The sequence below is a fragment of the Neovison vison genome, chromosome 2 (genome assembly GCF_020171115.1).
Source record: "Neovison vison isolate M4711 chromosome 2, ASM_NN_V1, whole genome shotgun sequence".
NCBI classification, from domain to species: Eukaryota; Metazoa; Chordata; class Mammalia; order Carnivora; family Mustelidae; genus Neogale; species Neogale vison.
This window is the reverse complement of record NC_058092.1, coordinates 205,780,982-205,793,605: the sequence shown is the minus strand read 5'-3', so window position 1 is coordinate 205,793,605 and position 12,624 is coordinate 205,780,982. Positions and strand designations below refer to the sequence as shown.

Below are 12,624 nucleotides of genomic sequence, written 5' to 3'. Positions count from 1 at the left end.
TTTGGAAACATTTTCCTTATAGAATATGTAATAGGTAAGTATGAAAGAAAGAGATCATTGGTTTTAACTTTTTATCATCAAATAGAATTACCTACTTATTGCTCCTACTCCTCACCAAAAGAATTGTATCTATTTCTAAAATAATCTTATAGATAATCTTAGATTACTAATTATCAAAACCTAATATTAATGATCTTAGATATTTTAGAGATTATTTTACATAAATGAAAGCACACTTTAAATATTTTGCGTACTTTTCCCTTTTTTCTAAAAACAGAGAACATTTCTATTTTTGGAATCTTTTTTTTTTTTTTTTAACCCGACAGAGAGGTCACCTTGGTTATGTCAGATTTTTTTCTTCCAAATTCTTATATCAAATTTGTTGGTGGTGAAGAGCAATAAATTATAGTTAGAAACACATTCTGCATGGTTGAAAGTGAATAACCAAATGTACCCAATAAACAATTGTATTTCACTTAGTAGGTTTGATGTCTATAAAAATGCTTTAGAAATAGTTTTCAAAGTATTTTTTAAATGAAAAGACATGCTTTATGCTATTTTGTTTGCAATATTTTTTTTTCTCTTTCTAAGATTGCTTCTTTATTTTGTAGATGAGATCACTGCCAGCTTTCGCAGGTTTGGACCTCTCGTTGTAGACTGGCCTCACAAAGCTGAAAGCAAGTCGTATTTTCCTCCTAAAGGTAATGCATTTAAAATGTCTCCACTGCTTGCCTGTTGAAGAGCTAGCATGACAGTTCAATAAAAGACAGCCTTTTAATTCTTGAAATAGCAGTTGGAGTTTTTCCCCTAATTAAGAAAATATTTTAATGCTGATCATCTTTTTGTGTTATACTGTTTTCTTTTTTCAGTGTTCAAAAGAACACTGATGGTTTCAGGCATCCATTGTACTCACGGTGAGATCCTGTGAGTCCATTGTGAATGAGCCTTGTACTAAATTTTCATCATTTGAGAGAAAAAAATCTAGGGGTTTAAGAATGTCAGTGATTTGAGAGGAAAAGATTATTTTGTATCAAATCTTATTTGTATCCCACTATCCTGTGGTTTTATAGTTCTTGTAAACTCCAAACTTGGAAAACCTAGTGGCTGAAAAGTGACATTGTATGAAATTACCGTTATTCACCTCTGTATTTTAAGTGACTTAGCTTGCTGAAGAGTGAAGGGCAAACTAGCAAAGAACTCTTCACATGAACTCATCCATTATGTTTGGTAGGCTATTTTGGTAATTTACAAAGACATGAAAATATATTACTTTTTTCATTGTTTGCCATTTCCGCAGAATTCAGGGAATTTTTCTAGTGATGTTAACTCTGAGTAAGTTCCTAGAATCATATAGATGAGTGTTTTGGGTTTTAAAAAGGAAGTTTTCTGGGGCACCTGGGTGGCTCAGTAGGTTAAGCCTCTGCCTTCGGCTCAGGTGATGATCCCAGGAATCGAGCCCTGAGTTGGGCTCTCTGCTCGGCAGGGAGCCTGCTTCCTCCTCTCTCTCTCTGCCTGCCTCTCTGCCTACTTGTGATCTCTGACTGTCAAATAAATAAATAAAATCTTTAAAGAAATAAAATAAATTTAAAAATAAAAAAGAAGCTTCCTTCATGTGTTATATTCTGTAGATATGTTTCAAGAATGTCTTTCATCTCTAAAGAATTGTTTTTTGTTATGTATTATCATATAACGTTGCTCACCACAAGAAGGTGGAGTTAACATACTTACCCTTCCTGTGCTTTGTACAGGAATGAATTTATGGCTTAACCTGGGAAAGGCAGGTGGCTTCCTCGTATGTCTGATTATTAGGTTTCTTTGACACCTGTATTTCTCCCCAGTCTCTCTATAACCTATGAAAAGAAGTTACTCACTAAATAGAGGCTTTTTGTTTACTTTTTGGTCATTTCCTTTTTGATCTTCTCCAAGAATTTTTAAAGTTAAAAAATAAAGTTTTATATTAATCAGAAAAGATAAAAACCACCATGTTGATTATTCCACTGAAGGAATGTATTCACCACTTCATAGGACATGTGTGACGCTATGTAAAGACATATTTAAACTGTGTTTCTAAGAGTGCTAATAATTCCCTGAGTCGGAGTAGAGTTATTGCAGTGAGTGAAGGAGTTCACCGCAGGTGCTGTAGGTCCCATGCTCTGTAAAGTCACATGTGTAAAAAGTAGGAGTTGCAGGTACATGTTATCTCAGTGAAAGAATGTGTTCACCACACTGTGGTGCGTGTAGCACACTGTAAAGTTACATAAAAGATATTTCTAAGAGTGCTAGTGAAAAAAAAATCATGCTGAGAAGGTTATAAAAACAACTCTGGGATAAAAGGTATCAGATGATCATAAAAAATGGAGATAAACATATATAGTTGTGTCCAAAGAAAATTATCTCAAACCTACCTCTATCAGATATAATCACTGTATACATTTTATTAAATTTCCTTCTGCTGTTCTCTTTATGAATATGAACATTTACATGAAATTTTGCATTTTACATAAATGGGATCACACTGTATGTGTTGTTCAATAACCTTCATTTCCCCCTCCGCCATGTCAACATCTTGCTATAAGAGACCTACATAATTTTAATGACCTTATTTTATTTAATCTGTCCTACTGATGGACACTTAAGTTGCTTCCAGCTGTTGCCTCTCATGGGTAATGCTTCAGTGAATATCCTTGTGCCTTCATCTTTTTGTCCTTTATCATGACCTCTTAGGGTGAATTTCCAGAAGTGAGGTACATATTTATACAGATTGCAAAGCTTCCCTAAGAAAGGTCATTTACGTTTATGTTCCCACCAGTAATACCTGATTTGTAAACCAGTTTTATTGAGTCTGAGGAAATGACTCCTTTTCAATCTTTGCCAGTCTGATGGTTTAAATAACATCCCCTTTTCCTTTTTTTGGCATTCTTTTCTCTTTACTTGCCTTTGAATGTATTTTACTTTTTTAGATTGACTTTTCATTTCTGTCTGACTTCATATCGAAGTAATGCACAAGAAGAGATCCAGTTTTCTTTTTCCAAGTAGCATGCCAGTCATCTCAATAGTCATTTATTGACTAATACAGTTTTTCTTCATCAATTTGGATCATCAGAAATAAGTATAAGAGGGGGCACCTGGGTGATTCACAGGGTTAAAGCCTCTGCCTTTGGCTCAGGTCATGATCCCAGAGTCCTGGGATCGAGCCCCACATCGGGCTCTCTCCTTGGCGGGGAGCCTGCTTCCTCCTCTCTCTCTCTGCCTGCCTCTCTGCCTACTTGTGATTTCTCTCTGTTGAATAAATAAATAAAATCTTAAAAAAAAAGTAATATAAGAAAGAAAAAGAAGTGTTGGTTGGAAGGTTAACTCTTCTGTTTCTCTGTGGAGTGTACAAGTTTCTCTGGAACAGCTCTGTCCAGAATGATAGCTACTAGCCACATGTAGCTAATGAGCATTTGAAATGTGACTAATTTAAATTGAGATATGCTGTAAGTATAAATTATACACTGGATTTCGAAGACATAGTTTTAGAAAAAGGTAAAATATCTTACTAGTACTTCTGTTTTCATGTTAGATTGGTAATTTTGTGCTATATTGAACTAAAATGCATTAAAATGAACTTCACCTGTTTCTTTTAATCTTTAAGATGTAGGTATTAGAAAAATTTTGTCTGCTTTTTTGTGTATTTTTTTGTTTCTGAAAATTTTAAGATACATATGACTCATCTTTCTATTGGAAAGCACTTCAAGAATGAGAATCTGCAAACTACCTGTTTTTATATGGCCTGTAAGTTAAGGATGGTTTTTATATTTTTAAAAGTTGTAAAAATACACATGCAAGAAGAATATGTAGCAGAGATTATATGTGACCCTCAAATCCCTTTGCAGAAAGTTTGTTGCCTCCTGCTTTAAAATAGTCTTTTGAGCTACTCATGTAGCTTCTGAGACATCCAGTGACAAAGGAGGCAGTTTATTTTAGAGGAAGTCTATATGTTTGCTAGACCTAGGTAATTCTTAAGTTTGCTTTTCAATGGAGTCAAATGCTTCCCTGCAACCTTTACCCTATTGATAAATTGTGTCCTGTAAAGTAAAATAGAATAAATTACCATTGTGACATCTGTCTATTGGTACTTTAAAAGATTATTCATTTCTTTTTATGTCTTCTCTTTTCAAAGATAGATATTTTCACTTCTCTCAGACGTACCTTATGTCTAATGGTTTCCATATCACCATTTTTTTTGTGATGTTTTGTCATGTTTACAATATCCTACTTAAATTTGTTACTAAGAATTTTTTTTAAAAGATTTTATTTATTTATTTGTCAGAGAGGGAGAGAGAGCGAGCACAGGCAGACAGAGAGGCAGGCAGAGGCAGAGGGAGAAGCAGGCTCCCTGCCGAGCAAGGAGCCCGATGTGGGACTCGATCCCAGGACGCTGGGATCATGACCTGAGCTGAAGGCAGCTGCTTAACCAACTGAGCCACCCAGGCGTCCCTGTTACTAAGTATTTAAAAGAAAACATTTGGTTTGGTATGAGCAGTACAAATTTTAGCAGTTCTGTTAACTCCATGGGTTTTGGTGCCATTCCTATATAACAGCATAATAATATAAACTGTAGAACATGGTGCCTTTATTTTATACCTGAGGTTAAGTGTTGAGAGGGGTCAGTGACAGCAAGGCCAAGAGGAGAATCTGGATGTCCCAATTCTGGTCCACAGGCTTGTATCCTTGCAGAGTGGATTGCCTTCTCTGTGATTAGGGGTTAGGAAGAGAAATAATGATTATACTGTTGACTCCTTTTGTGTTTTGGCTTTCAGCTAGTCTGAAAGTTGACCTGATCGGGGAGTACCTAAAGAGATTTGGTGTTATTCTAAAATTGAAGTAACTTTCGGAATCCATGCCCATTGCTTTGAATGTTGGGACCATCTAAGGAGTTCACTGCAACTGTTCTGTGCCTTCTTAATAATGCCCCCTTGCTCTGTTTCTATTTTCCTTAAATTCCTTAGGTTTTAATACAGGTCCACGCCTTCTTGGGAGTGCCCTTCACGCTGAGTGAACTTTTCTTTAGGTTACCTTAGATTGGCTATTACCTACAGTTTGTTTGGCTGTCCATTTTGGTTTACATGTAAATAGAGAGGAACCACTCCCTATTGAGCCCTTTGGCCTTTTTCTCAGAAAGTATATGCCTAATGAAATACATATTCATTCATCTGGCAGGTTTACCTATACAAATACAGGATAGGGTTTGTAAAACCATGACCATTTCATGGACTGTGCAGAGCTTAAAATCCATGTAGAGAAGCACTGACCAGGCACATCAGTTGTCCCTCTAAGTGTTGTTGGGCCAACACAATGGGAGGTAATGGAATCTGGGGCTTTCTCCAGCACAAAGACCACTGGGGTATTTGATCAGGCATTTGAAGATATGCAAAGTCCCGTGGATCATTTTATCTGTAGGCCACAAGCAGGTGATTGCTCCTTCTGCAGAGTAACACTGAGAATAAGGAAAGGTGGAGGAAGGCTTGGAAGTCAGAATGTGTGTTTTCATAATTTGGTCTCAGACCTCATAACTTATAGTCCTGTGGAGGAAGTAAGAAATTAGTCAACCAGTCAAAAAATAAACACAATTACAAATTGTGATATTTCTTTAAAGGGCAAGTAGAGAGGCAGTGACTCTGAAAAGGGGGCATCATTTTAGAGTGTGGATATGGAGAAAGCTTTTCTAAGAAGATGGCAGTTAAGCAGATCTGAAAATTGAGGAGTTAGCTAGAAAGTTAAGGAAGCAGGTTCCAAGCGGAGGAGTACCATATAGGAATGACTGAGTATGAAAGGGCTTTAGTACCTTTGAATAAATGAAGTGTGGTTGGAATGTTAGGAGAAAATGATGCAAAAGAATGAGACTTGAAACAATAGGATTTATTTTTCTTCCCTAAATTAATTTCATCCCCCAGAGAGAGTGGACATGAAGGCATTTGTGTGGTGTTTGTCTTTGGGGTGGTGGAAGAATGGAGTTGGGTCAAGTAGAAATATCAGTTTAAAATACTTTCAAATAGCTATTGATAAAACTGAAGCAAAGTCTTGCTTTGCATTTCCTGCATTTAGTTCTTGATGATGAAAAGAAATCCAACTCTAGCCAAACTATTGAGGAAAAGTTTTCCAAGATCATCTTTGCATACTTCTTAGTTCTGGAATAGCAGGGTTGCAACTGTGAGGTCTAGAAAGAGGTTCTTCTAAGTCTTAGGACATGAGCCCAAACCCACATTCATACAGAATAGTAATCAATGTCACTTATGTTTATAATAGCTTGGGTACAGGGGGTGCCTGTGTGGCTCAGTCGGTTAAGCTTCTGCCTTCGGCTCAGATCATGATCCTGGGGTCCTGGGATCCAGCCCCACATCGGGCTCCCTGCTCAGTGGGGAGCCTGCGTCTTCCTCTCCCTCTATGTGCACTCATCGTGCTTGTGCACACACTCTCTGTCTCTCTCTCTCTCTGTCAAATAAATAAATAAATAAATTTTAAAAATAGCTTGGGTGCAGGTAATTTAAGATAGCTATTGAAAAAGGATGGTGAGAGAACAGAATAAATGCAGAAGGCTGAGGTCCTGATGCAAGTGATGATGCAGCATTGGGAATATCAATCCATCCAATGTTTGTTCCTTGTCCATCTGTTAAAGAGTCCATTTTTGGCCTTTTGGGGGATCTAGAGAAGCTTACCATTCTTGTTTTTGAGAAGGTTGCAGTTTGCAGTTCTTGGAGGAGACCTGGAAAATAACAGATGTGAAATGCTAAGTAATGGTAAAGAGCATGGGTTCTGGAACTAGACTTGCTGAGCTCCTCCACCTATTGTATGACCTTGGGCTTATTGTTTAACCTTACTGTGCCTTCGTTTCATCATCTGCAGAAGAAGAATCATGATAGTACCTACTTCAGAAGGTCATGATGAGGATTAAAACAAGTACGTAAGTTCATGTGGGGTGATTAAAGCAATCCCTGCATACAGTAGATATTCTGAATGATACTGTTATTTTTATTAAAATACAGATCAACTTATGCTTAATGACAAGTGAGCAAAAAATATTCTGTGCAGGCAGAAGAGGAACAGATTGCTGTGGGCTATGCAAGACCTTGATCTTCAAAACTGAGCAGGAAAAGAATAGGCAGAAATTGCAGGAGGCTAGAGTTATGATAATTAAGATGGCTAACCTTTACTAAGGGCTACCATCAGCCAGGCATTGGGTTACTGTTTTCTAAATCATATTTATTCTTCCCAACTGCATAAGGTAGATAGACACCTTTAGTATTCCCATTTTTATACAGAAGAAGAAACAGATTTAGAAGAGGGCAATTTGTCCATGGTCATGTATTAAATGGTAGAGCTGGGATTTGAGCCTGAACTGGCTGGCCTCAGAACCCAAGGCTCTTAAATATATAACTTTACTATTCTCATTTTGGAGTAAGGATGGCCCAGAGGTGGGCAGCAGGCTTAATTAAGGCAGGATTATGTGGTAGCCTGACGGCCAAGCCTACCACCAAGGCCAAGTAAACAGTGATCAAGAATAAAGGCTCTGGAGCAAGCTGTCTGGGTTGGATTTACTGTTCCACTACTTACCATATCTGTATCCCTGAGCTGATTATTTTCCCAAATCTCTATTTTTTAATCTACAAAATGGAAACAATATAGTGTCTAATTCTGGTTTCTTAGGATTAAATAAGAAAATGTATAGAATACTTTCATAGTACCTAGATATCATTGTAGCTTTTTTTTAAGCAGGGGAGAGGTGGTTGAGGTTTTTTTACTTGATTTTGTTGTTTTAGCCAGAGTTAGAAAAATTATTTAGGAATTTTCTGTAATCCAGTTTATAAGCAGTAATAAGGACCACAAAGACCTAAGATATTAGCATTGAGATTTTACTAGACCAGAGGCAGTAATAGAACAGTAGTTCTAAACGAGTAGATCATGATGATGGTAGACTTTGATGATAGGGTTGTGCTAAAATTACTTCCACTGAATGGGAGAGTCATGGTACTGTTGAACGTAGGGAAATCAATTGAGAGAAAACAAATTTGATGATGTGACAGTTTGATTAAAGACATGTCGAGTTTGGTGTGTCCTCATATCTGATCTGAGGAAATTACTAATAGGCATTGAGATTGTGGTTACGTAGTTTGAAAGAAGAGACAGGAGCTGGAGACCCACATCTCTTGAGAGTCGTCTTTATAGAGAAGAGAGAGAAGAAAATGACAAATAATAAGTAAGTGTTGTTAGGAACTAAAAGGAAGAAGAGAACATGTCAGTAGAGATGTGGGTGAGTGAAGGACTAGGAGCATATTTGTGACCTTGGAGGCTAAAGAAAGAAGGTTCAAAAAAGTGTATCAGGACCATCAGATATTGTAGGGTTACTGAGAAGGTCTCCATGAAGGATGTGTGCCTGGCTCAGCCAATAGAGTGTGTGACTCTTCATCTTAGGATCATGAATTCAAGCCCCATGTTGAGTGTGGAGATTACTTAAGAAAAAAAATTTTAGTTAAAAAATAAATAAAATGTTTTTAAAAAAAAAAAAAGAGTGCCATGGAATAGAAATGAGTGTGGCCTTCTTGTCAACTACATGATCACAGGAATTTCTATTGTTATCTTAATTCTCAATGTTAGTATTGTATTGAAGTAGGAAAACCAGAACAAAGAAATCAAGTTTGCACTGAATGAGTATTATTTTATAAATAAGAATAATCCTGCCTCCCCAGCAGAACCAGCCATCATCATTTTTTGTTTCCTTCTAGTCTCTATTCATATATATCCTTTTTTGTGGAGGGTATAATTATAGCAGAAATACAGTTTTCTATCCTCCTTCTTCCCTGCCATTTACTATATACTTTTCATATTTTTCAAGAGTCTGCCTAACCTGTTATTACACCTTAATTTACTGGCTTGTTGGTTATTTAGGCTATTATAAATGATGTTCCTTCCTGTTAATATATCCTTGTATGTGGGTTTTTTTTTTTCTTTCATAGGATTCTCTTTAGAATAAATTGGCAGGAGCTTAACTAGAGTAAAAAGAAATGAAATTCTTGATGAGTCCAGATTTGATATCACATGGCTTCCCAAAGCAATTTTCTCTATGATGTTTATGCTAATTTGGACATCTGCAGCACCATTTTTGCTTAGTTCCAAGTTAGATAGATGGTACATTGCAGTGTGGACTTACCTTTTGCCTGTGGATCTGAAATGTAATGGACCCCCACAAAAGCCAGAAACCACATTGGTATGAATTTTCTACTTGAAGCATTTAAATTTTTCCTCTTGGGTCACATCTGTTGAATCTTTGGTGTTCATTGACTTCATCTCCTATCATTCTCTCCCTTACCCACTCTGGCCACACTGACTTCTTTGCTATTCCTTGAGGTCTCCTCAGGCCCTTCAGGGCCTTAGTACTTCCTTCTGTCTGAAACTCTTTTCCCAGATTTCTGAGTGGACGGCTCATCTCTTCCCTTAGACAGAACTCTTCTCAACTGTTACCTTAACAGAGAGCCCTTTCCTGATCTCCTTATCTAAAATGGCAGTCCCTCTATTCTCTTGCTCTTTGTCCCTCTTACCCTCTTACTCATTTTATTTCTTTTTCATTCTCGTTTTATTTTTCTTCAAAGTGCCTATGACCTGAAAAACTGACATGTTTCTCTGTTTTCTAGATTGGAATGTAAGTTTTATAAGAGTGTTTTTATGTTTTGTTCACTGTTCTACACCTAGTACCTTGCATACCTGCCTCAGTGGCTGGCCCTCAGATATTTGTTAAATGAATGGATTTTATCTTTGCAAATGATGAGTTCACTACTTGCTCAGAGAGTAGAAGTCTATCACATTTTAAAGCTGGAAAGTTCCATAAAGATCATCTCATTTTAATATAATATTTATTTTAAACTGAGATTTGAAGAGGTAAATTGTCTTTTCCTAAGATCATATAGTTTTTATCAGAGAGGCTTAGACCTGACTGATCAAGAGTTTGTGCTATTTTATCTGGTGAATTAATTATAAAGGAAGTTATTTTTTTTTAAAGATTTTATTTATTTATTTGACAGAGAGAGATCACAAGTAGGCAGAGAGGCAGGCAGAGAGAGAGAGGAGGAAGCAGGCTCCCTGCTGAGCAGAGAGCCCGATGCGGGACTCGATCCCAGGACCCTGAGATCATGACCTGAGCTGAAGGCAGTGGCTTAACCCACTGAGCCACCCAGGTGCCCTAAAGGAAGTTATTTTTATTTGTTTGACTAGTGTGTATCATTTGTGGTAAAGGAATATTGGTTTAAACTATAAAATCTGATAGATTATGTTGTTATTTACAAGACTGGATTTTATATAAAAATTAATAACTTCAGTTGTGTGACCCATGGGACACTTTCACAGCTTAAAAACAGAAGTTTTTAAGTCCTTGGCTTTTTCCTAAATTCTTCTGTTCTGTTAGTCACGCTGACATAACAGAGGTATTTCCAAGATCTGGTTTAGGATGAAGCTGTGGGTCTGAGCTGCCCTTTAGCTATAGCTATGAGCATGGGATTACATCCCATATAGCTCTTGGGTGATGCCATACCATTTCTGGACATGAGTGCACTGCTTTGTAATTGAGTTCTTTGACTACAAGGTTCAGAGGTTCTCTTGTACTACCTCAAGTTGGGGATGTCGTAAAAAGTGACAAGGAAAGCCCCCAAAGTAGGAGCTGTGGTAGAAGCAGATATCATGGAGGTATCATGCTAGGGAGTGGCAGGCTGCAGGGATCCAAGCAGTGGGAACTGTGAATTTTTCATCATAATATTCCACCATTATTGTGACTCAGCTCTTCTCTGCCCGTGTGCTTGTCTCTGACTGTGCTTCCAGTGGGAAAACTATTTTCATATTTCATATTTCTTAAATTCCAGAAAGAGGGAATCTGATTGGCCCAGTTCATTTTTTAATACCTTCCTAGCTGTGACATAGGGCCATCCTAAAGACAGTGGCCGGAGAATCTTTGGCTGCTTGGTAAAGAAACAGCTTATTAGTTCTGCTTCCTTGAACGTGGGGCTGTGAATGTGATTACTAGGAGGATAAGGTGGGCATGACAAGCTTTTATGAGGATAAGTATGTTTATCATGACCTCCTTGGAAGACTAGCCTGTGTCCAAAGTTGCTATCACTAGAGCTACAGAAAAATCTCTGCCCACCCTGAGCCACCTTCCCCTCATTCTGTAAAAGCAGCTGCTCTCGATACTGCCAGTTGTCTGAGCTCTTGTGGTGGGGCGGGGGCCAGGGAAAAGAACTGGCATCTCCTGGATAGTCCGTACAGCTGCACTACTGCTGTTGGCAGAGACTTGTGGGACAGATGTAAGGAGAGCAGCCAGCTGCAGATGTTGGACAGGAGATTGACCACATGGCTCTGAAATCTTATTCAGAAGTTGGTGATGCTGGCAGTGGAGCGGATGAGGTTGTCTCAGCCCACTTGAGCAGCCGGTTTCAGTTCTGGCTGTCCCTGGGGGAGAGGGAGGACAGGTTTCAGGTGCACAGCCGGGTGAACAGGAACAGTAACGGGCATGCAGGTTTATGCAAGAATAACTCATGCCTTTCGATCTGATGATTCCCACCCACCTTGGGTGAAGGGTGTACTTCTCAGTGGCTGTTTGTTTGGGTGATCATGTATTTCTTCTGCGCTGGACGGGCTAGCTTGGCTGCTGGTCCTTGGGACCAAGGTCATGTCATTGTGGAAGGGTATATAATACCAGCGTAGTTTATGAACCTGGCACAAGCCAGGCCACATGGCTTTCAGATTCACTTTGAGGCAGCCAGCTACAGGGATCCTGTTTGAAGAACAGGAAAGAGGACTCTAAATGGACAAAAATAGGTCATTGTGAAGCTGCATCGACTGGATTCGTGGCATCTGTTTCTTTTTCCTTCAGTTTATCTAAATCTGGCTCTGGAAAGGAAAGTTTTCAAATTTCACATTTTTTTCCCTTGTAGTATAACTTGAATGGAAATAAGTCTGTTGTTTTAGGCCCAGATTCCAAGCTTTTCTACTTTCTGAGTTACATAAACTGATCCAAGTTGGGAAACTCAAGGGTTTTAGCCTGTACCTAACCTTTTGCAGTTTATAAGCTTTTGAGTAGTACTTTGCCTTTTTTTTTCTTTTTTAAAGCAGATCCTGGCTTATAATACTCATGCCCTTTAGTGAATTCTGTATTTTAATTGATTGAAATTTTCTTTCTCAGAAGGATTTTCTTATAAAAACATGGAAACTGTACTGCAGGCTAGCAGGAGTGGTCTTTTTGTTTTGTTTTGTCCTTTTTTGACCTATTATTGCTTTCAGAAGCTTAGCACACCCTCGGTTTAAACTGTTTTATTAAACACCTACCTCTTCTGCATTGTATTGAAGTTGAACTGTAAGAGCGAGTCTTTGATTTCAGAGCACGTGTTGTTTGAGGGACTGTATAGAAAGGAGTAGGCAGAGGAAGGTGCCGGCAACAGGACAGGGCCTGAGCAGCCACATAATGGAGATACCCAGTACTCTGTCAGAGCAGTACCTGATGCTATGTCCAGACCCAAGTGCTGGGAGTGGGGGAGATGCTTGTATAGTGTAGAGAAATCAAAACCACCCCTGATGAGAATGTTCTTTGGAAGAGAGTAGCTC

The 12,624-nt window shown here is 38.3% G+C and overlaps 1 protein-coding gene across 9 annotated transcripts in view; it reads left to right on the top strand.

Annotated features, from left to right (window-relative positions):
* Positions 1 to 12,624, top strand: part of CPEB3 (cytoplasmic polyadenylation element binding protein 3) — a 190,517-nt gene that overhangs the window by 117,261 nt on the left and 60,632 nt on the right. For all 9 annotated transcript variants that reach the window (XM_044240103.1, XM_044240101.1, XM_044240100.1 and 6 more), the window contains one exon: positions 612 to 701. In XM_044240103.1, the coding sequence (XP_044096038.1) occupies positions 612 to 701 (90 nt within the window). The remainder of the gene's footprint in view (positions 1 to 611; positions 702 to 12,624) is intronic.